We start from the raw sequence: 24,186 nt of genomic DNA, 5'->3' as shown, positions 1-24,186 counted from the left end.
ACATTGGCAAAACATTCCCCCCTAGTCACAGATCTGGGTTTAATCCATCGTTATTTTGCTCACCACGCCACCCCAGCTCAGACATGGCCATATGCAAATCAGTCTTGACCCTGTGCCTCATGGGAACAGTCCAGCCCGAACTGCCAAGCCATGTCTTCCCTGGACCGGAATCAAGCATCCTAGGGCCGGTTTCGGGGTTTCACCCCTCTTCAACCAGGATAGCTTGACTCCAGTGGCGTGGTGAGCACGGGACCCACGTCTGGGCATACCCTTCCCACATAGGGCGAACAGCAAAACACACAAGATGATGGATGGAATGTTGCACATTGGCAAAACATTCAACCCCAGTCACAGATCTGGGTTTAATCCATCGTTATTTTGCTCACCACGCCACCCCAGCTCAGACATGGCCATATGCAAATCAGTCTTGACCCTGTGCCTCATGGGAACAGTCCAGCCCGAACTGCCAAGCCATGTCTTCCCTGGACCGGAATCAAGCATCCTAGGACCGGTTTCAGGGTTTCACCCCTCTTCAGCCAGGATAGCTTGACTCCAGTGGCGTGGTAAGCACGGGACCCACGTCTGGGCATACACTTCCCACATCCTGGCTGAAGAGGGGTGAAACCCCGAAACCGGTCCTAGGATGCTTGTTTCCAGTCCAGGTAGGACCTGGCTTGGCTGTTCGGGCTGGACTGTTCCCATGAGGCACAGGGTCAAGTCTGATTTGCATATGGCTGGGTTCAAACTGGAATGGCATGGTGAGCAAAAAAACGATGGATTAATGCCCAGATCTCTGTACTGGAGTGAATGTCTGACATTGTTCTGCATTCTGTCCATCAACTGTTGTTTTTGCAATTGTAGGTGAGGCTGTAGATCTTGAAATGGAAACGTTTTTTCACTGGAAGCCAGTGCAGTTCCCTCAGTAGGGGCGCTGAGGGTGTTTCAGGAGGGCGGTTCAGAATGAGTCTGGCCGCCGTGTTCAGGACCACCTGGAGTTTGGAGAGCAGTGATTCACTTGCTTCTGCTACTAGCGCATTTCCATAGTCCAGTCTGCTTATCACCATGGCCTGGACCAGCGTTCTTTGAACTGTCCTGGGGAGGAAGGGGAAGATTCTGCGCAGAAGGCGTAGATAATAGTAGCAAGCGCTCGTAGTTGCCTCAATCTGATCTTTCATCGTAAGAGCTTGATCTAGTTTTATGCCTAAATTCTTTATAGTTACTTTGGGCATCGGAACGGTGCCCAGTTGGTGTGGCCACCATTCATCCGACCAGATGGAGGGGACTTTTCCCTGCAACATGATCTCTGTCTTCTCTGGATTTAGCTGAAGACAGTTTTCCGTCATCCAGTTGGATATTGCTAGCATTCCTGATGAAAAACGTTTTTTTGTTATCATCAGGTCTTGGCCTAGAGAAAACTTTAGCTGGGTGTCATCAGCATAGGATATAATCTCAAAGCCAAAATGCTCTGCAATCTTTGCTAACTGGGCCATATAGATATTGAACAAGGTTCTTGAAACAGATTCATCTGGGGATGAGGGACTTTTTGGACCAGTTTACTGTCCCACACAACTTAATTTAAAATGTCAAGATACCGATGACAATGTCCCTGGTAGAGAGACTTTCATATATTTGGAAGGAACTTATTCTTTTCAAGACAGACACTAGCCAGCGACTCAACACTACGACTCTTTCCAGGACCACTACCCTCATGATAGGCCATATAAAGAACAACATGGTTCATGTGATAACACCATTTCTGTGCCTTTGTCTTTGGTCTCAGACTTACATGACTATTATAGCCTTATAGCCCGCTGCTGAGGGCTATACCGGTTGTTAAAGGGCCTGAACCCAAGTTATAAGCCCAAGGGTGAGATCTTGTAACAACGGGTATAGTCCAAGGCAGAAGGGCAATGAGGCTAGTAGAACATCCCAACCACTGAGGGTAGAATGTTCTAAATTAAAAAGAGAGAGAAACAGAAAGACAAACTTTGGAATGTTAGAGCTCTGGGCTTATACCAGCTATTATAAAACCGGAGCTGCTCTATTGTCAGTGGAGCTCTCAGCATTCCCTTATTCTAATATAAAAGATTTCCTGAAGCAAATGTTCCAGTGCTACATACTCTAGGGCTCTCTGATGCACCCGGTGCAGCATCCCTTCTTAGTAGTCCTGCAGGTCTTCAATCACAAAAAGAAAAGTGTGTATTGCCTCCAATACTATCAGGGATGACTATGTTGAAAGTGACATGGATGATCGCCTGAAGAAAGGAACTTCCTCAGGATCAATTATGCTCTGCTAAGGAGTGGTTCGACTGTATCGCCCCTTTGTCTCCCTAGCTGTCACCATAAGCAGCAAGCTCTCCTCAAGAGGATATAGGAGGTTTACATGAACTCCTCGAACGTGCTTCCAAGTGAGTTAACTTACCTCTGCCAGTAAAACAAATGGAATGTTTTCTTTATGATTTCAAGGACTCAGCGAGGAAATCAATTAGATCCATTCTCATTGTGGATTACATTTGGGTGGAAGGGTTGAAAGGTATAAAAACTCCAGCTTCTGTCTCAGTGGTCGTTCCCCGACTCGATAAGAAATATAAAGCACCTGAAAATTCACCCACCTGTCTAATAGGACATCCTTGCTCTGACTCTGTGGTCATGCAGGCAGCCCAAAGGCACTCCACGAACCCTTCCACACAGTGCTCAGCACCACCAGACAAAGAATGAAGATAGCTAGATAACATTGGCAAAAACATGTTTGGCTGTGGCAGCCATTTCCATTGGAATGTCTAATGCATCTTAGAGTGATATAATAGACAGATGTGGTCAGACTTATTGACTTTTTACCAGTCAAAAAAAGGAAAGAGGCCAAAGAAATACTGAAAGAAGGAGAAAGAGCTTCTTCTGAAATTATTGACGCAGTTATGGATATACCGCCACAGCTTTCAGGCAAATGGAGGGTGTGGCTGTGCTATGCCGGCAAGGATGGTTAAAGGCAGCATCCTTCCACCTGGAAGTTCAGGCAAAAATGTTGGATATGCCTTTCGATGGCGATAATCTATTTGGAAACCATGTCGATGATGCCCTACAATCTATTAAAGTTAATACCGACACGGCACGTTCTCTGGGGACGTTGCAGCAACAATGTTTTCAACCCTTTTATGGAGGCAGAGGGAGAGGCCAATTCAGAGCAAGACCTTCCTACCACTCTTATAGGTATCGACTCTAATCCCTGAAGGAACATCAGCCTCAATATAAAGCTCAACAGCAGTACAGAGCCTCCTCCGCTTCCTTCTATTCACAGCAGCTGACGCATAGAAAGCCCTCAATGGGAGAAAAAGCCCAGGAAGTGGCTAGATGGCAGTCACAATTACATGCCGTTTTTCTACCTCTTAGAAGCGTACTTCCACATCCCCGTACATGTGAAACATCAGCATTTTCTGAGGCTCAAGGTGGCATGGTGCCACTACAAATTCAAGGAACTTCGCTTTAGGCTACGATCGGCTCCCAGGGTTTTCACAAAATGCATGGCCGCTGTAACCGCATTCTTAAGAACAAATGATCACCAGGAATTTCTATACCCGGACGACTGGCTTGTCAAGGGGACACATTCTGCTCAGCAAGAAGATCTACTTTGGCCTGTCTTTGGCTGTTCAAAAGTTTGGGTCTGAAGTTGAACTGAGAAAGGTCGCCAAGGCTTATACAATTATGGAGAGAATCAACGTATAATGGAAAGAACAGCTTCCGTTTCAAGAAAACAGTCCACTTCTGTTCGGACATTCAAGTCAGTGTTGGAAATAATGTCTTCATGCATTGCATTGATTCCAAATTGTCATCTGCACATGGCACCACTGCAGGAGTATTTTGACACAGAATTGATACAAATCCAAGGTATGGTCAAGGACATGGTCAACATTACCCTAACTATGAAACTAGCAATATCACTGTGTAGAAAAAAGGGAACTATCTCTCTGGGCCTATCATTCATATCAATGCATCCTCATTTTGTGATGACATTGGACGCTTCCTTAGAAGGTTTGGGAGCTCACCTTCAAGAACTTGAAATTCATGGAGAATGGTCCATTCAAGAGTAAAAAATGCACATCAACCTTATGGAGGTAAAGGCTGTTTTCCTAGGCCTACGATCCTTTTTCCCCAGAATTCGCAGTTCATCTTACTTTGTGAGGACGGACGGTACCACAACCATGTTCTATATCGCCAAGCAAGGGGGAACTAAATTGAAGATACTGTCCTCTCAAGCCCATTAAATATGGAGATGGTTCCTTACCCACAACATCGCTTTACAAGTGGAGTATGTCCCGGGGTGGACAACGAATGGGCAGATTCTCTGAGCAGGACTCGAAACAGTGCCACGAATGGAAAATTAACCAGGAGCAGTTACTTCAGGTCTTCAAACAGTGGGGTTCCCCAAATCTGTATTTGTTTGAAACTCTTCAAAACAAGAAATGCAAGATGTATGCAAGCAGATTTCCTCAGAAAAGGTCTTGGGAAGATGCATTTCTAATAGCCTGAATAGGAATGTTTCTTACTTTTTTCCACCTTCCCTCTCATTCCCAAAGTTAATTGGAAAATGAAGCAGGAACCATGCCACCAAATTCTGATATCTCCAGCATGGGCAAGACAATATTGGTAAACAGAATATCTTCTCCTATCAGTGTGCCCACACATCCAATTCAAATCTGTGGAGAATCTAATTTCAATGAACAAAGTTCATATTTTCCATCCTCAAATAAAGTCCTTCAGTTTATCAGTTTTGCTCCTCATGACAATGAGTTTGGATTGCTGAACATTCCACAGGAATGAAAATCAATTCTTGAGAAATCACGCGCAATGGCCACAAGTAAATCCTACAGCTCAAAAAGGAAAAGATTCTGCTATTGGTGTATCATAAGGCACGCCAAAGACAAGTTCGCCTGCGTCTGTCTGTGCCTGTTCGTGCCTAAACGGGACCAGGGGCCCGAAATGATGGCCCAATTGCTCCAGGGAAGTTAGTATATTCAGCACAGCGCCTACTCACTCTCCGTCCCAGTATGCCAGCAGCCTGCCTTTTCTCTATTAAGTGTCAACCATGATAAATGTGCACAATACAACTTTAACACTGCGACTGGGGAACCAATCGATTTGATACCTGGCCTTAGCCCAAAAGTTACCTATGGAAGACAGACACGGGTCAATATCAGTGCTTTAGTATTAACTGTGGCTCCAAAGGGAAATCTTTGATTATCTTACTGACCATAACCCGGACACCCTCTTCCTGACTGAAACATGGCATAATGAAGCTTCGGTTCTGGACATAATTGCTGCTCTGCCCAGTGTGTATAGCATGATCACACTTGATCGTCAGAGCAGGACGGGGGGAATGGAATTGCAATCAATTTCAAATCAAAATATCGATGCAGAATGAGGAACCTGGAGACTCCTGTCTGTGAGAGTCTTTTGTTCTCCCTTTCAATATCAAACAACTTTGCTTTGTCAGGAGCGCTAATGTATCGTCCCCCTAAACCAGCGGGTAATTGGTGTACCAAGATCTTAGAGATCCTCTCACCATATATCCTGAAATACGCCAATTTCACGATAGTAGGTGATATCAACATTTACTTTGATTGATTGTAAGGAATATATCACAGCCCCATCATTTATAAAGGATATCGAAGCCTTAGACATTAAGATCAATAATAAAGGGCCTACACATAAGGTGGGTCATTTGCTTGACCCCCAGTTCTCAAATTCGAAGGGCATTCCTTCTGACTCCCCAATTTCCCTGGTGTGTTCTGACCTCCTGGCAATACCATTGTCAAGAATTCCTGTCATACAAGGGAAACACGCCCTTATGTAAACAGGAGAGCTGTTACATAACTCAAGGGAAACACGCCCTTATGTAAACAGGAGAGCTGTTACATAACTCAAGGGAAACACGCCCTTATGGAAACAGGAGAGCTGTTACATAACTCAAGGGAAACACGCCCTTATGTAAACAGGAGAGCTGTTACATAACTCAAGGAAAACACGCCCTATAAAGGGAGGAACCGGGAGGTACAAGGCTGTCGGATATTGTGTTTACACCGACGTACCTGCTTCGTGAAGAGCAGTGTTCCGGAGTGGTGCTCCAGTAAGGCAAGAACGGAGGTAGGTCGAGTCGTTACTCCCTGGGCCGTGTCTTGCCCCATCGTCACCTGTGAAGGACCCGGAAGCTCTACCGGTCAACCATTGAGCTTCGCTTTTTGACTCAGCTGAGTCCAAGCGCAGTGGCGTAACTCCCAGCCCGACCAGAGACACAGGGACTGCCAGCTGTAACGCACACCAGGAGGTGTTTGCCGCGTTACAGACTCGGAAGTCCACAGGATCGATCGAGCGGCTGCTCTCGGTTCAGTCTTCTTGCTTGTGATTGGGGTATCGGTGACGCATCACCAGGAGGTGACTCCGCGTCCCGGTGCAGTCTGAGGAAGAGGTTGAGCGGCTGCTCCCTTCAGGTAGAGACCCCGGCTGGGTGTTTCCCTGACTCCTCGATTCTCCCCAACACTCTTCGTGCCCCTCACAGCCTACCGATTGGCATTGTCGGCCATTTCATTTCTGCCCTCTGTTGGCATACGCCGGGATCGGCGTATATGCAGAGGACGGTTAGGACCATCCGTGCTGTGGGCTGGTAACGTACTTAGCCTGGAGGATTCCAGTGACTATAACTTTTGTTTGTTCTTTGTATTTTATTTGCCTTCATTAAAAGAACTAACCCTTCACAAGTGGTTGCGTCCTCATTGTCGTGTCTGTTAAACGATCCTGAGACGTTCAGGGCGTTACAACCATTTTTCTTCAATACCCCATCCTCACATAGCAACCAAAATCATGACTTATCCACAACCGTCTAAAATCATGACTTATCCACAACCGTCTAAAATTGATATGTCCGCCTTGAATCTAATGACTAGTGGCCCAACAATGAGCCATGGAGTGGAGGCGGACTCGACCACCATTGAGAATTGGCTCCAATCATCTGTTGATGCTGTTCTTCCTCTGACTCAAGTGAGGCATCACATAATACTCCCTTCAGCACCATGGTTTAACAAGGCACTGTGTGAAGAAAAAAGGAAATGCAAACCTAGAAAGAACTTGGAGAAAATCCTATGCAGAAAGGGATAAATCAGTCTATTAACAAGTGCTAAAGGACCATCATAAAAACTGCTGTACCTTGAGAGCATTGTTTTCTGCAGACAAAATCATTAAAGCTCAAAATAGCTTGAAACCCCTCTTTCAAGTAGTGAAAAGCGTATCAGACCCCACCAAGATATGCCCGCCCCAGTTCTTTGCTCCAAATGTGATAAACTGGCCTGATTTTGCATTGAAACCTGGCTGACATTCAAGCCTCATTCACTTTGGATGACCCTTCAGACAGTTCTAGGAGGGTGGAAAAGGTGGCGGATACCTTGACCCCTCTTTCCCCCACTACTAGTCCAGCTAGTCATGATAGCTCTCAGGATGACTCAAGAAAAATCCAGACTTGGAATCTAGCAAGACACCTTCAGATACTGATTGAGGGGGATCTTCTCATGAGTCCTCTCTCCCCCCATCCCCCACGCAATTAAAGAATTTAGACTTCTGGACCTGGGTTCATTTACAGCGTTCCTAAATAACAAAATCAGGCTCCCCCCTAGACCCAATATCTACCCATATTTTGGGGCAAGCTGGACCCGCAAGTGTTGGAGAATCTTGCACAACATTTGAACGGCTCTTTAAGAGAAGGATATGTTCCCAAGGCATGGAAGCACACCATGGCCAGGCCATTGCTCAAAACACCAAAGATGGACATCAGCAACTGAGCAAATTACAGACCTACCTCACTATTCCCAATACTGGCCAAGATCTTGGAAAAACACATAAATAGACAGCTCACAATGTTTGTTGTTTGCAATGATCTTCTCCATCAGTCCGAATCAGGCTTTAGAGCTGGGCATAGTACAGAGGCAGCCCTACTGGGAGTAAAGGAAAATCTTAAAACTCAGTTGCACAGAGGCGGCATCACTGGTCTGATTCTATTGTACCTAGGTGCCGCCTTTGATACGGTCAGTCATAACCTCTTGCTACAAAGATGGAAGACATAGGGGTGTGTGGCACTGCCCTGCGATGATTCAAGTCCTTTGTACAAGATCGATGCTTGCACAAAACTCAGCACTGCTCTCAGATCTACCCTCTATCCTGTGGTATGCCGCAGAACTCGATCCTCAGCCCAACTATGTTTAATATGTATGTATGCCCTCTGGTTGACATTGTAGAGAGCGCTGGTTTTACTCTCTTTTCATAAGCCGCTGACACGCTGATTATCGTCTCTATGATAGCCCAGGAAAACCAGAATGCGATGTTCCAAATACCTGCCTGTCTAAAGTGCTGGCCTGGATGAACACCAACCACCTCAAATTGAACAGTGAAAAGACTGAATTGTTGGTGGTAGGCAAGCAGCACCAGTTGTAGGGCACTCACCTATGGTCCAAGACTCTTAGGCTTAGGCTTAGCCCCACCCCAATACCTGCTGTTAAGAACGTGGGCTTCTGGGTATATAGCAAGCTCTCAATGAACACCCAGATCACCAAGGTAGTGACTTCCTCCTTTAGAATGCTTAGATGGCTGAAAATGATTCTTATCTGCCTACCATTCCCAGCCCAAAGAACAGTGATACAATCATTGATTCTTTCTGAATGGAGTATGGCAACATTTATATCTGGGTGTTACTAAGGGTGCTCTTAAATGACTGCAGCTATTTCAAAATGCTACCGCAAGGATGCTTCTAAAGCTGCCAAAATGTATCTTCACAGCTAAGCTTTTGCATGAGCTACACTGACTACCGGTGGAAAAAAGAATTCATTTCATAACATTATGCTGCATGCACAAAATAAGAGCAAATAAAGGCCCTTAATATCTCAGATATCTGGTGTCTCTCTACATTCCACATCGCTACCTTCGAGCATGCCAAGGAGGACAGGCATTCCACCTATGGCCCAAACTATGGAACGCAATGCCACAGTACCTGAGATCCTGTCAGTTTCACCTAGCGCCAGGAAACCCATTGCAGGAAGATGCGCGCTTTACAAAACTATAATAATAATAATAACAATCTACATCCCTTTAAATCTTCTCCAGAAAAGTTACTGACTTACCTTCGTCACCTAGCGAAGTCAGGCTTAGCAGATACTTCAGTTAAAGTACATTGAGGGACAATTTTGGGATTTCGGAAGGCAAAGTTTCTTTATAGTCTACTAGACTAATTAAGGAATTCATAAAAGGACTGGTCAGAGTTTTCCTCTTATGACACGTCCTCCGGTATCCTGGTAGTTAAATACAGTCCTATCACAGCTCATGAAAGACCCATTTGAACCTTTTCATAATGCGAACATAAACTATGTATCGTGGAACATGGCCCTTCTCTTGGCCCTTCACTTCAGCAAGGCGAATAAGCAAAATTCAAGAACCTTTCTTACAATTCAAGGATGACCGAATAATCTTGAGAACTAATCCCAAGTTTATTTTCTAAAGACAGAACAAAGACTTTTAGAAAGTCCAACCAGCTTCCTACATCTTTTGCTCCACCTAGAAAGGGCTACGCATTGTCAATGTGTTGTTGGGTTTCTGGAGCAATTACTGTTTGCCCCAACAAAGGAAGAAAGGTTTGTCGACAAACGTTTTGTCACATTCTACGAGAAAAGTGGCTGTGTCCACAGCCCTGTTTGCTGAAGTGTCACTACCGGACATTTGCAGAGCAGCAATGTGGACTAATGTTGATACATTCACCAAGCATTATTGTTTGGACTCATTGTGGAAGGCTGATGCCGCCGTTGAACAGGCAGTATTACGGTGACTTTTTCAATAAGGTACAGAAATGTTGTTATTGCTTTGAAATCAGATTTTACAATGCTGTTATAGAGGTTTTCATGTTTGATATATTTACTAGTTTGACTTTTCTCTTGACAGTTCACTTCTTAAATTATGTTTATTTCTTATACGAGAGTGGCTTTGCCATACCCACTGTCCCTTTTCTCTATGGTGTTTCTTACTAGTCTGATTCAAGAATGTGAATCTATAAAAGATTCAGTCCTGGAGGAAGTTACTTACCTGTACACTGTGGTTCTCCAATCTTGATATCTTCCATACATTCACATGCGGCCCTCCCATTTCTCCTTGGGGCTCACTGCTCTATATACCTAATATATTAGTCCCTTTAACACTCCTTGCTTGAATCTGTGTGCTGGCTCTGCAGGGGGAGAATGCTTCAGGGTCTGGGCTCTGATTAGTTGAAGATTGGTTCTAGTAAAACAACATGAATTGGTTAACAATGTCACTTAGTTTCCCTGTGGCTGTTAATATTTATGTATAGCACCGTTGTTGTAATTACCGTGGGACTCCTACTATGGCGATGGTGAAGATTCAATCAGGTAAATCTATACTGGTTATCACAGTGTAATTGTTTCCTTTTTAACATAATCAGTGCCTGCATTAATTGCAATTAAACAAAATAGTGTTCATATTTTGTTTTTACATGCCTTGCAGTAGTGCTGGAACAATTGTCTGAGAGGGGGTGCTGCTATCAATGTTACATCAATGAAGTCATAGGGATAGTGAAACACACAGGTGTCACGAAAAGAATAAGTGTTACAAATCGGCCTCTCCCACTAAGGGTGTGTATGTAGCCGGTGGTGCAGTTTGGAGGATTCTATTGCAAATATATAACTAAAGCATGGTGTGGTAGTGCACTGTCATTTACAGGCAGTACACTGTCCATTGAAATGGCCACTAAATTTGAAGAGACATACAGTTTTACTGATAAAATTATAAAGCTCACAAACAATGTGTGGAAATCGGTTTCAGTGACTATTTCATTTGCACATCACCAAGTGTATTGATTTGCTTTTATCTTGTTTCCATCACGCTTCAAAATGAAAAAAAACAAGTGCTTAATTTGGGCTTTCCTAACTGCTGATATATTTGTGAACATTTGTACAGTTCATTTACAAATATTTTTTTTTTTTTTTTTTTTTTTAAAAACCTTTATTTCTTCAAGAATCTGGACACAGCTATTCAGCCGACAACCCGGAGGTTCGGCAGCTTCGATAGGAGAGTACAAAGAATCGTCCACAGTACATTGAAGGAGCAGTGAGAAGGTTCCATTTTTAATAATTACAAACACACAACAAACCCCAGCAAGGCAACAACACTGAATGCCCACGGTGATAGCCCCTCAGGGGGAGCCGGACCCCAATCGTCTAACAGTCACAGTACTATGATAAGAGGAAAAAGGGGGAAAAGCAGAGGCCCAAGAGGTCAATTAACCATCACATCTGCATACTGAGCTGGAAAGAAGGTCAAGAAGAAAGCTGTTCCTCGGGGGGATCCAGATCAGGGGCAAGACATATTCCCCCCCTGTATTGATTCCATCGCCCCCAGATGGCATGCCACTTCCGAGGGCGGCCTCTGGCACAATATACTGACTTCTCCCTGAGCATACTCCAGTCCATATTTTCTTTCCACGCCGTTAACGTGGGGGGCCCCCCGGAACCCCACAAGCGCGCGATGTCCCTCTTAGCAACCATGTTACCCAGGGTCACCCACTGGGTCTGTGCCTCATCATGGTCAGTGGGCCCCCAGACATTCAGGAGACAACACCGCGCTTCCGGCTGCATAGCAATGCCCGTCACCTCCCCCATCACCGCATGAACTCGCCTCCAAAATTCCGTGATGACACCACATTCCCAGATGATATGTAGGAAAGTACCCACCATACCGCATCCCCTCCTACATAGGCCTTCCTCAGAGAATCCCATACGAACCAGTCGCGGCCCCGTCACATACACTCGATGCAGGATCTTGAGCTGTACCAGCCTCAGACGCGACGGGATCGCAACCTCCTTAGGAGAGGAAACAGCAGACTGCCAGTCCTCATCATCCAACTCGAGTCCGTCCCTAGTCCACTGGTCCCGCAGCCCCAGTAGCATATCAGCCCGAACATTTATCAGTTTCTTGTAGATGAGCGAGATTGTGCTCTCCGGCATATGGCCATCAAGGATCCGGTCCTCCAAAGGCGAGGACTCAGGCACCCTCTCACCCTCCACGAGGACTGACCGCAGGGCATGACGCACCTGAACATATCGGAAAAACTCAGACGCCCCCAACTCATACTCCTTCTGCAACTCTTCAAAGGACTTCACCCTACCCTTAATCAGCATATCTCCAACCCTGGAGATGCCGATCAAGTCCCATTTATCAAACCCTTTCGTATGCCAAAGCCTACCCAACCTTTCAGATTCAAACAACGGGGCAGCTAGGGTGAGCCTATACTTCCAGCCCAGAGAGTCAGTCGCCATCTTCCATACACGCACCGCCACCCCGGTGGGCCCCGTGAGGGATGAGTCGAGGGACCGCGAGTACAACGCCCTAAGATAGTTCCCACCGCGCAACAACCATCTGTCCATGGCATACCCAGGGCTGAGGGCCGGGCCATAGAAACCGTGGTTAATCGCGGACAACTGGGTGGCCCAGTAATAGCGTCGAATGTCTGGAAGCGCGATACCCCCGTCATACCATGGAAGCGTCAATTTAGCAATCGCTATCCGCGGCCGCCCATCCCACAACAACGTCCGTTGGAGGCTTTCGACCTCCCGAAAGTACTTGGCCGGCACCCAATCTAGAGTATTTTGCAATGCGTAGAGGAACCGAGGAAGGGACATCATTTTGAACAAGGCAGCGCGCCCGACTAGGGAGAGCGGCAGCCTCCGCCAGCCCTCAACATCCCGCCGCAGGCGCGCCAGGGGGGGGAGCAGGTTTCTCTCATACCGCAAAGCGGGGTCCATGGAGATAAAGATCCCCAGATACACGAAGCCCTGCTGAGCAATCTGGATCGAACAAGTTCGCGGGACCGGCGGAACCTCACCACTCAGGACATATAAATACTATTTACTCCAGTTGATGACGAGACCCGAATTCCTACCGAAGGATGTAAGAACGTCACAGACCACTATGAGTGAGTTCTTAGGCGAGGCAAGATACAACAAGATGTCATCAGCATATAGCGAAATGCAGTCCTCGTGTTCGGGCGACCACCGAAGGCCACGTATATCCGGGTGCCAGCGTATCCACGCCGCCAGCGGTTCAAGAGCAAGGGCAAACAACAGAGGCGACAGGGGGCAGCCCTGCCGAGTCCCCCTCCCAAGCCGGAACGGAGTCGACGCCTGGCCATTTACCACCACACTCGCAAGGGGTCCCTCATACAGCAACCTCACCCAGCTCACAAAACCAGGGCCAAAGCCGAACTTGGCTAGCACAGCCCACAAATATTCCCATTCCACCGTATCGAAGGCCATCGTGGCATCAAGAGACGCCACAATAGCCGGTTCTCGCAGCGTGCCAGCCCTGGCGATCACCCCATGAAGACGCCGAAGGTTCAACGCGGTGTTGCGATGCGGAATAAAACCGGATTGATCAGGGTGAATCAAGTCTCCAAGTACCCTGACCAATCGGCCCACCAGGATTTTAGCCAGGATCTTCGGCTCGGCGTTGAGGAGTGATATGGGCCTATATGAGGCACACTTATCTCGGGGTTTACCATCTTTATGTATCACAACAATTGTCGCCAGCCTCTGGTCCAACGGGAGGGTCCCACTCCCCCACGCCTCCACGAACATGGCGCGCAGGTGAGGGGCTACCCTATCCGGGAACAGTTTATACAGGTCAATCGGCAAGCCATTCGGGCCCGAGGCCTTGCCCGAGTTCAGCGCGCGAATAGCTCCCGCCACCTCATCGATCGTTAAGTCTCCATCAAGATCATCTCTATCTACATCAGAAAGACAGGGCAGAGCGATATCCCGCAAGAGGTCACGCGAGTCCTCGGGCGGCCTATCCGACACTGAGGCATAAACCTTACGGAAATAGTCCGAGAAACACTGGAAATCCCCTCAGGTTCCACAATCACCTCTCCCCCCTCTCCCGTCAGCTCCGGCACTACTCTATTAACCTGTTCTTTTTTATCCAGCCAAGCTAGGAGCTTCCCGGCCTTGTCACCAACATCATACAGGCGGCCCTGCTGTTCCCTACTGAGTGTCTTAGCAGCATTTGTCACAAGGTCCTTATACTCGGCTTGCTTCAAGCTCAGCTCATGCAGTGAGGCCGCTGTTACCTCCTCCTCTAGCGCTCCCTCCAAAGCCACGATCTCCTCCTCCACCTGCATAACCTCGCCATCTCTCCGCCGCTTGGCCGCCACTACAAGTGAGAGGGCCTCCCCTCGCAGCACGGTCTTAAATGCTTCCCAGAGCGACACTGCCGAGTCCACGGACCCCTGATTATCCTTGAAATTGTTTTTAACTGTCTTCACCAGTGCGCTGCGCATCTTGGAATCTCGAAAGTACCAGGGGTTAATAGAAGCCACCCTTCCCCCTCCCTCTCGGCCGACATCCAGCCTGACCCACACTGGCGAATGGTCCGATATGCCACGCGCCATGTGCCTGGCCTCAGACACCAAAGGGGCGTGCACAGCCAAAGTGAGCAAATAGTCAATCCTAGAAAGGCTACCATGTGCCCCAGAGTGGAAGGTGTATTGACGCTGTGTGGGGTGTCGGAGCCTCCAGCAGTCTATCAGGCCGAGTGTGTCTAGGAAGTCTGGAAGCCACTTCTGAGCCCCCCCTGTGTCTCTGGGCGGGTACCTATCCAGCAGCCCAGAGCCGACAGCATTGAAGTCCCCCCTGACCACTAACATACCCCCTGGGAGATCCAGCAAGGCCCTACCCAGATCTACAAACGTGGAGGCCTGCAGGGCAGGAGGGACATAAACCGAAACTAAAACCAAAGTTCTACCTTCCCACCTCCCCGCCACCGCCACAAACCTCCCCCTATCGTCAACAACGGTGGAGTCCACCTCAAATGGTAGCGAGGCCCTGACTAGGATACCCACACCCCTAGACCTGGAGGAAAATCCCGAATGAGCTATGAATTTATAACCCTTCCTATTAAGAGCATAGCACGTGTTACCTATAAGGTGTGTCTCCTGCAGTAGGGCAACATCTGGCAGTGACCGTTTCAAGTGTTGCAAAACTATCCCGCGCTTAATGCGATCCCTCAAACCATTAACATTCCAGCTAATAACACTTAAACCTCTACCCCCCATCCCCAAACACAAAGAGGCCCACCCCCCCCCATTTACAAATATTTAAATGTTATTGTGGATTAATAAAAATCTGGCAACCCACAGCCTTTCCTTTCACGTTCCCTGTACCCGAGCAAGATTGTCACATAGTTCACTTTACAAAATCCTCCTACTTTGCAGCCAGACAACACCAATCTCCATGTTAGACGAATAAGCAGTAATTTGTAACAAGATATAGCATGACATTTGACCTGTCTTTGAAGCACAGAAAATGCGACAAGATAAGCATAAAATGTAAAGGCATCTTTTTTGATAATTCACCGTCTGAAGTCTAGCATGGCTATTCTGGGGGGAAGGAGGGTGCAGTACCCTCTGCATCCCAACTTCCAGTACTTAGGATGCCTTATGGTTATTTTTTTCCCAGTAACATAGGATTGCTTTCACTTCTTATTATTCCTATCTGATAGAGACTTCTAGCCGCAGATTCCTTACCTTTGAATAGCCCCAGGGGTCCAACTGGTTCCGAAAGACTTTCAAGCAGTACCCCTGCACACCGGTAGGTGATGTAGTTTGGCTCCGCATAGGTGTCGCCTGTTTTGGAAGTTATGTGTGTCTTACCTATATAGGCACCACCTCAACGTGCTGATGTCAGTTCTTTCCTTTCTTCATAAGATAGCGCAGATCCAGATTGAGCTACTCCTAAGTCGTTTTCTGACTGGTCGTTTTTGAATTTTTGTTGACCTTTTTTTAAATTATATCCTTTGGTGTGAGAATGTCACCAAATAAATGCGCTAGTTTCATTCTGCGTGTGGCCGGTCATGGCCAAATGTCGGTGACAGACTCTCACTTGCCATGTTTGTTGTCCCTGGAACTGGTGCACAACTCCAAGGCATGTGAGGATTGTCTCATCATGTACCCCACAGTGCTGAGGGAGTTGTCCCTCAAGATCCTCACCTCCTGACATTTGTCGACTCCGCAACACTCAAGTTCCTGCTCACTTGGGAGGCCCCAGGACCATTCACGGATGGGTTTTGTCCAACGCTGCATCTGGCACTGGCCTAGGATAGCCTCCCCAAAGTGGAGCCAGTACCCTATTTGATGGATAGGCCTGGTGAGGGAGATGTTTGGGAGGAGTCTATGGACCCTTATGGTGAAGATCCAGTTGAGGAGGGCTACTGGTAAGAGGAACTGGATGAGGCAGTGGGTTAGACACACCTGACACTGGCCTAGTTACCCCTTCTACCATGGCTATGGAGGAGGGAGCCTCGTTTGGAATGGTTTTGCACCGGACGGCAGAGGTCCTGGACCTTAACCTAGGCAGTCAGAGGTGCTACAGCTGGGAGTCGCCCCCTCAGAACCCTTACTCCTGTTTATTGACCGCCTACTTGGGGCCTGGTCAAAGCCCTGCACAAGGGGTCCTTTGAATAGAACGATTGCCTGCTACCATCGCCACGCTCCTTGGATCCCAGTTTCCCTACCAAGCTCCCCACCCCGGAGAGTCTCCTCATCTGACATCCACCCTGGTGGGTTCCCTACCACTCCACTGGATAGGCAATCCAAGAGGCTGGGCACCTTCGGTAAGAGAATGTTCTCTTCCACCAGCCTGACACTTTGGTAGGTGAACACTGTGTGCCTATTGGGCTGTTATAGCAATACTCTATGGGATTTGTTTGCTCAAGTGCTGCCTATGGTCCCTGAGGAGGCCTAGCATACTCTTTCAGGCTGTTGAAGATCGGAGGGATATGGCTAAGTCACAACCGGCTCGCTGGACAGCACATTTTCATTGTCTGTGGCCTTGTGGTGCCATGCCTGGCTGAAAACGTCTTGTTTTTCAGGGTATGTTCAGGCTTCCCTCATGGACATGCCCTATAATGGCTCTCGCCTCTTCGGAGAAAAAATGGATTTGTTGGTGTAGTGCTTCAAGGACGGGGCTACAGCCTGGTTCTATGGCTTGTCTATGGCCCTTTGGGAACCCACATCTGCCTCCTGCATCTTTCGTGGCCACAGAAGGGGTCTCCAACTGCGACCATACCTTCCCAACAGTCAGCAGGCTTCTCGGCCTTTTCATGGCTAAGGGAGCAGGTCCTAGAGACCATGATGTGTGCCAGGCAGCCAGCGGTCAGGTCAGTCCACCACCCTCTCACAGCCAATTCCTCCAAGCTTCTTTACTCCTCCCTCAGGCCATCATGGGCATCCAGTGGGAGGCGGGATATGCCATCACCTCCCCCACTGGCGGTGAGTAACATCAGACTGTGTGGTACTCCAGATAGTCCTAAGGGGCTACTTTCTCCCCTTTGTGACACTCCCAGGCCCCATGCCACCCACTTACGATCAGCTGACGGAGGATCATCTCTCCTTGCTCTGTCAAGAAGTGAACGTTCTCTTTGTTAAGGGAGCCATTGAGAGGGTGCCTGCATCAGAAGTAGGTCATGGTTGCTATTCCCGCTACTTTCTGGTGACAAAGGAAAGATCCGTATCTTTTCAACTTCTTCTTGAAAAAGGAAAGTTCAAAATGCTCATGCTCACCAAGTCTTGTCTGCCCTAGACCTGGGAGACTGGATGGTAGCATTGGACTTACAAGATAGATACATATTTCAACATCCACGTCCTGCCGGCCCACAGACCTCGATCACTGACGGTTAAAGGCAGGTTTGCCCCAGGCAGTTGTCACTCACCTTCAGGCTACGGTGAACCTCCTAAACTCGCTGGGGTTTATTATCAACATACTGAAGTGGCAACTGACTCCTTCTCAGATGTTCCCTTTCATCTGAGCTGTCCTGGACACGGTGCAATTTCGGGTCTATCATCCTGAGCAGAGAGTCTAGGATATTCAGGCTATGAAACTGATGTTTCAGCCTCTATCCTGGATTTTGATGAGGATCTGAAGATGTTGGGCCTCATGGTCTCCTGCATCCTGCTGGTAACACATGCCCAATGGCATATATGGGCTCTGCAGTGGTACCTGAAAGCCCAGTGGGTGCAACATCAAGGAAATCTCTTGGACATGGTCAAGATCTCAGAGGGAACTGCAAAAGACCTGCAGTGGTGGATAACAAACCACAATTGGGTCAGTGGCAGACCCCTCTCCGTTCCCCAACCAGATCTAATGGTGATGATAGATGCGTCACTTCTGGGTTAGGGCGGCCATCTGGGGAGGTGGAGATTAGAGGACTCTGGTATCTGGCAGAGTCTGATCTCCAAATCAACCTGAGCACTATGCGATTTGCTTGGCACTGAAAGCCTTTCTTCCTTCGATCAGAGGAAGGCTGGTGCAGGTGTTCACGGACAATACCACCGCCATGTGGTACTGAAACAAACAGGGCGCGGTGGGGTTGTGGATCCTGTGTCAAGAGACCTTGCTCCTCTGGACATGGCTGGAAGAACAGGGAATTTTCTTGGTGGTACAACACCTGATGGGCTCTCTGAATACCAGAGTGGACAAACTCAGCCCACATATGCCTAGCAGATCAAGAATGGCATCTCCATCCGGAGGTGTGCAAAGTCTATTTTAGCAGTGGGGAGAGCCTTGGTTAGATCTGTTCGCCACTGCTGAGAATGCGCGATGTCAGCAGTTATGCATGCTGGAGTTTCCGGGGCGGCTCTCATTCAGGGACACTTTTTGTCTCAAGTGGAGCTCTGGGCTCCTGTGTGCCTTTCCGCCAATAGCACTCCTGCCAAGAGTTCTCAAGAAGATCAGGAATGACCGGGCCCTAGTCATTCTTGTGCATCTGGATTAGGCATGGAGAGTCTGGTATTCCGAGCTCTTGAGCATGACCATTGGTCCTCTTGTTAGGGTGTTTGTTCAAGGAAATCTCCTGTCGCAGCAACAGAGGAGGGAACCTGCACACTCTCCATCTTCATGTGTGGAGATTGAGCGGCGACAGTTGACAGCTTTTGACCCTCCTCCCAAAGTCAGTGATGTTATTTTATTTTGGCTGCCAGGCATCCCTCCACCAAGTATGCGTATGTCTGCCATGTGGATAAGTTTATGTCATGATGTACTTCTCAAAACATTGACTTCCTTTCCGCATCTCTCTTTCAAGTTCTATTGTTTGATTATCCTTAGCCTGGATGGGCTCTGTTTTGGGGACAGTTAAAGATACCTTTCTGCCATCTCTGCATTTTTGCAGTTGAAGGACCAACCCTCTCTCCAAGTCACCCATAGTGGCTACGTTCCTTAAAGGCCTGCAACACATGTTTCCTCTACACCATTCATAAACCCTCAGTGGGACCTCAATTTGGTTCTCACATTTCTCATGTGTGCATCCTTTGAGCCTCTCCGCAGTTGCCTTTTGACCTTCAAAACAGCCTTCTTTGTGGCTATAACATCGACCAGGAGGGTCAGCGAGTTACAGGCACTCTCAGCTGACCCTTTTTTCATTGCTTTCTGTCCGGACAAGCTAGTCCTCCGCACATGTGCCTCCTTCCTTCCCAAGGTTGTGACTCCATTCCATTCCATGTAGGCCAGAATATCATGCTGCCTACTTTCTTTGCTCCACCCAATCCTTCCAAAGAGGAGGAGAGACTCCACCGTCTGGACCTAAAAAGAGCATTGTCATTCTACCTGCACCCCTGCACTACGGCTCAAGGGTACCTGCGTTGGCTCAAGGCAACATATTCTGTGCAAGCAGAGGACAGGAATGCCCCATATAATGGTAAATATGGCGCATTCCTGCCCTCCCCCTGTCACGCAGTGCAGCAAGGTGTCTTGCCGCATTGCATAGCGTGATAGTATGAAAACTCTGGCCCTTCATTTTTGCTTTGTCGATGCATGTAATGCAAATTTTAAATATTTAATACATCAGATGTACATTTCAAAAACGTTTTGATTCTATTCCAGAGAAAAGCGACAGGCTAAGGAATATCAGGACCAGCTTCTGTGTCAAGCAGCATATCAGAAGCAGCGCAAGGAAATGGAGACCGAAGAGGCGTGCCGGGAGTTTCAGGCTGGGCTCCAGGCTGAGCAGGCCTATCAGAAGAAACTGAAGGAAATTCTGGCTAGGCCTTATGTGAGCCACGACAATGTGCACCCTCTGAGAAGAACGCGGATCTCGAGTCCCAAGGACTGGTTCCCAGCATAAGAGTTTCCATGGAGGGACACTGACGTGATTGTATGATAATTTGAGACCGAACTACAATTAAATGTGAACGGCCAGCTAGCATTTAAGCAATTTATTTTCTTCACTTTGATTATGCGCCGATTGTTTCTGAAAATCGATTAGTGTCAATTGTGTTTCTATTTTCCTTGTTTGTATCATTTCTTTTGTCATCAATACTTGCTGTGAATTTTGCTTCCTTAACATTTTTCAAATTCTAGTACTTATGAACTATGTTCATTTTACCCCTTATTTTGGAGGAAGCCATCAATTTCATGCCACCTTTCCTCATAAGGTTTAAATGAGAACAGCAGTCATAGGTGATGTCAGTGTAGTAGTGGAGAAATGTAAATGGATCAGCAATAAAACACGTTTTAAATCCTCCACTATTGAACATTGAAAAAGAGTCAATGATGAGCTCAAACCACAAGTGTGAGGGCTTTTAAACTGTTAGGTTGTTTTTATTCAATGAAAATAGTTACGTCTCTTTGAGAGAAATGTGGGATAATGAATACAGGCATGCACATTTGAACTTTCCATCACAGATATTTTTTTAAATTTTACTTAACATTCATTCCGTGTTTTTCATCTGCGCTGAACCTCTGCAAATATTTGAGATATGATATTCCAAGATCCCTTCAGCAGGATAGAGCTATTTCATGGTTCCAGGTTACAAGTTCATTGTGCGCTTAGTAACTGCTCATGTACCCAAGTAAGAAGATCTGGGGCCAGGTGTACAAAAAAGTAAGCCTGGGCATAGTGTGCGTAGTGGGGCTATGCAGAGCACCACGCAGTTGATAACAAACTCCGTGGCGCTCTGCGTAGCTCTGCTATGCATCCCGCCTCCCACCCGCCCTATAATAGCAATTGCTGAAGTTTTAAAAAATAAGTTTAAAAGCACCTTACCTTATCTGCGGCATCTGCGGCATCCCCGGCTGGTCTCCTCCTCTCTTCATCGCGCTCGTGGTAAAAACTGTGCATGCTCGCAAGAAATGCTCATGCGCATGCGCCCGAGCATGTGCAGTTTTCACCGCGAACGAGATGAAGAGAGGAGGAGGCCAGCCAGGGACGCCGCAGATAAGTTAAGGTGCTATAAACTTATTTTTTTAAACTTTAGCAATTATTATTATAGGGTGGGTGGGATGTAGGGGCATGCCAACTCCGATCCGCCGCGTAGTGTGCGGGTGTTTGCCTACTCAACATTTTCCGCGGAGAAGGCAAAACTCCGCACACTCCGCGGGCGGAGCAGAGTTCTCCGTCCACGGTTACACAAAAGTCAGTTTGCGATTCCCTAAATGGAATTTTTTGTGATTCACAATTAGGAAACAGCTACAGCTATGTACACCAGTGTCTCAGACACTGTCTTCGATTCCTAATGGGTTGCAAATGGACTTGCCTCATCAATATTGATGAGGCAGGTCGCAATTTGCAATCCATTGGTAATAGCTACAATCACAGGGATGGTGGCCTGCTGGGGTCAGCAGACCACCATATCTGTGCTTGCACTTTTTTTTTTTGTAATGCAGCCCATTTTCCTTACAAAAATACAAATTTAAAGTTTTCCATTAATTTTGTAAGAGGAGGCAGTGGTCCGTGGATCACTGCCTGCTCTTAAAAAATGTTTTCACCCATGTTCACAAAAGGGAAGGGTCCTTTGCAGAACCCTTCCTGTTTGCGAATGGGTTACCGCCTCCTCTAAGGAGCCGGTAAATTATGAATATTTTGCCACCGCATTCCGGTCGCAAAACATTCATACATACCAGTGCTATTCAATATTAGGAACGGACGCCCTAAAATAGCCTCTTCCTAATACCGAATTGCAAAAGCAAAATGTGATTCTGTAAATAGTTAATGAGTCGCATTTTGCCTTTTGTACATGTCAAAATGCATTTTACCGGTCGCAAACTATGGGCCATTTGTGACCAGTAAAATGCTTCGTACATCTGGCTCATGGTTCATGGCAGTGACTGAATACTGAACAAAATATAAACAAATATAGTCCTGCACATAAACAATCTTTAAATGCATTTCTGTAACTTCTATGTGTGCTGTTTAATTTTTAATGTTTAACTTCAAAGGTTTTGTAATTCGTTCTTAATTGCTACAATGAGCCCCTGCTCTAAGATCCCCAGTGTCTTCCTTAAATCAAATCAGAACATTCAACAGCTGCACAGGAGAGGAAGTTGCTTGAAGTTCTTCAGAAGTAATGTCACTTAACTCCAACAACCTTCACTGGACCGCCGCCCACTCCAAGATGGCCAGTGCTATCAGAGTGGTAGGACTCTTGAAGTCAGGTGTGAGAGTGGCAGCCATCTTGGAGTGTATGCTGAAAACCAAAGCACTGTTTGAAAATTATTTGAGAGAATCTCTCCACAAATGTTCACAAGCTGCTATTAGAGAAGAATGTTTGACAGCATCAATGCAACGTTTGTGTCACTCTTTTAATGGGTTATTTTGAATTATGTAATCTTGCCATTGAAAATGCATAGAGTTACCCACGGCGTGGCTGATACTGAGCAAAGTGCACAGCAGATCCCCACTGGCATACTCCAAACATGATCATGGAAACTTTCAGCATGTAGAAATGAAAATAAAATATTTGCTTAAGTTGAAGAACATTACTATCTTTTATACTGTCCAAAGTCAGAGTGCCAAGTGTCTCTTCTGCCCCGTGCTACCAGGAATTCCCAGAGGAGGCATTTAGAAAGAAAACTAACAGTTTTTGTAAAGAGGATGCGGTGTAACATTCAGCACTGTCGACTTTGGAACTGGGGAAATGGGTTCGAGTTTCTTCATTGGTTCTCCCTGTGCCTACCCAAAAAAATTTTTTTATACATGTCGAACCCTATTTAAATACATGTCAACAGAAACAAAATGCACAATGCCGTACCAGTAATGAGCAAACAAACGCCAGTCCGGTGAAGGGACAGAAACCAAATAACAACAACCAGTGTTGTAGGAGGGGTGAGGGGTTAGAGAGGATGACATTAAATGATGTCAAAGCTGAGACACGGAAGGCAAACAGCATGGCGTTTTATTGAACCATGCACAAGTAAACAGAACACTTAACACAAGCAGAGGCAGGCCAGCAAAAGATGAGTGCTCAACGTATCCTAAATAACTTGAAAAGTAAGAGCACATGTAACAGGGGCAGTCCTCATGGGAGGATACAAAAGTCCAAAAGGAGGGACTGCTAAGCGGATTCACCAAACAAAAGCAGGCATTTACAAAAGGACATTAAGAGGAACCAATGAAAAAGATGGGCGGTGCTGTAAGTAGGCCTATATTCTAGATACAGCATGTCTCAAAGAGACAGCGCATGCACTGCCTAAGCGAGACCTAAAAATGACAGACCCCGTGCAAATGTCGTAGAAACTGAGGAGCTTGGAGCACCTGATCATGAAAACACAAAAACACAACACGCTTGTTGGAGAAGGGTGAAGAAGATGTGGAAATGTGTAATATTTTACTTAGCATAAGCGACAGCCATTTTGGCTGTGGTGTCTATTTAGTTTCCTTCGTAATTCTTCCGTCCTCTGCTGCTCGTCTTTTTCACTCTGCTTGTGTTATCTATTTTAGTTGACCTCCTGACATGGCTAAGCAATGTATGTGCTGGGGGTTTGTAGCTGCCAGTGCACCTGGTCTCAGACGTTAACTGTCGAGCATTTACTGCTGCTATAAGCATTCCTGCTCCCCCTCCCACTTTGCTTACCACGTAGTTATCTATCTGCCCTTGTTTGCTGATAGCTATTTCTGTTCACATGCTTACATTGCAACAAAATCGTATAAAAGGGACGATGGTTTGTTAATTCAGTGTACTATCTCCTGCAGCACTTGAGAGTGTTGTGTGGACGTGGTCCCACTCATGAGTGATTAATAAACTTGTTATTTATTCCAACTCCAGTGCTGATCTCTATTTTGTTTGTCTTTGGACCCGTGGACGAGAGGGTGACCCTGCACCAGTGT

The 24,186-nt window shown here is 46.9% G+C and overlaps 1 protein-coding gene across 1 annotated transcript in view; it reads left to right on the top strand.

The window, feature by feature from the left end:
* CFAP53 (cilia and flagella associated protein 53) overlaps window positions 1-20,286 on the top strand; it is a 137,016-nt gene extending 116,730 nt beyond the window's left edge. The window contains exon 8 of the mRNA XM_085629703.1: window positions 19,965-20,286. Within this exon, the coding sequence (XP_085485829.1) occupies window positions 19,965-20,205 (241 nt within the window). The 3' untranslated portion in view covers window positions 20,206-20,286. The remainder of the gene's footprint in view (window positions 1-19,964) is intronic.
* The last annotated feature ends 3,900 nt before the right edge of the window (window positions 20,287-24,186 follow it).

Source organism: Triturus cristatus, chromosome 2_1 (assembly GCF_964204655.1).
Source record: "Triturus cristatus chromosome 2_1, aTriCri1.1, whole genome shotgun sequence".
Lineage (NCBI taxonomy): Eukaryota > Metazoa > Chordata > Amphibia > Caudata > Salamandridae > Triturus > Triturus cristatus.
The sequence above is the reverse complement of the archived record's forward strand: the minus strand, read 5'-3'. Positions and strand labels throughout refer to the sequence as shown.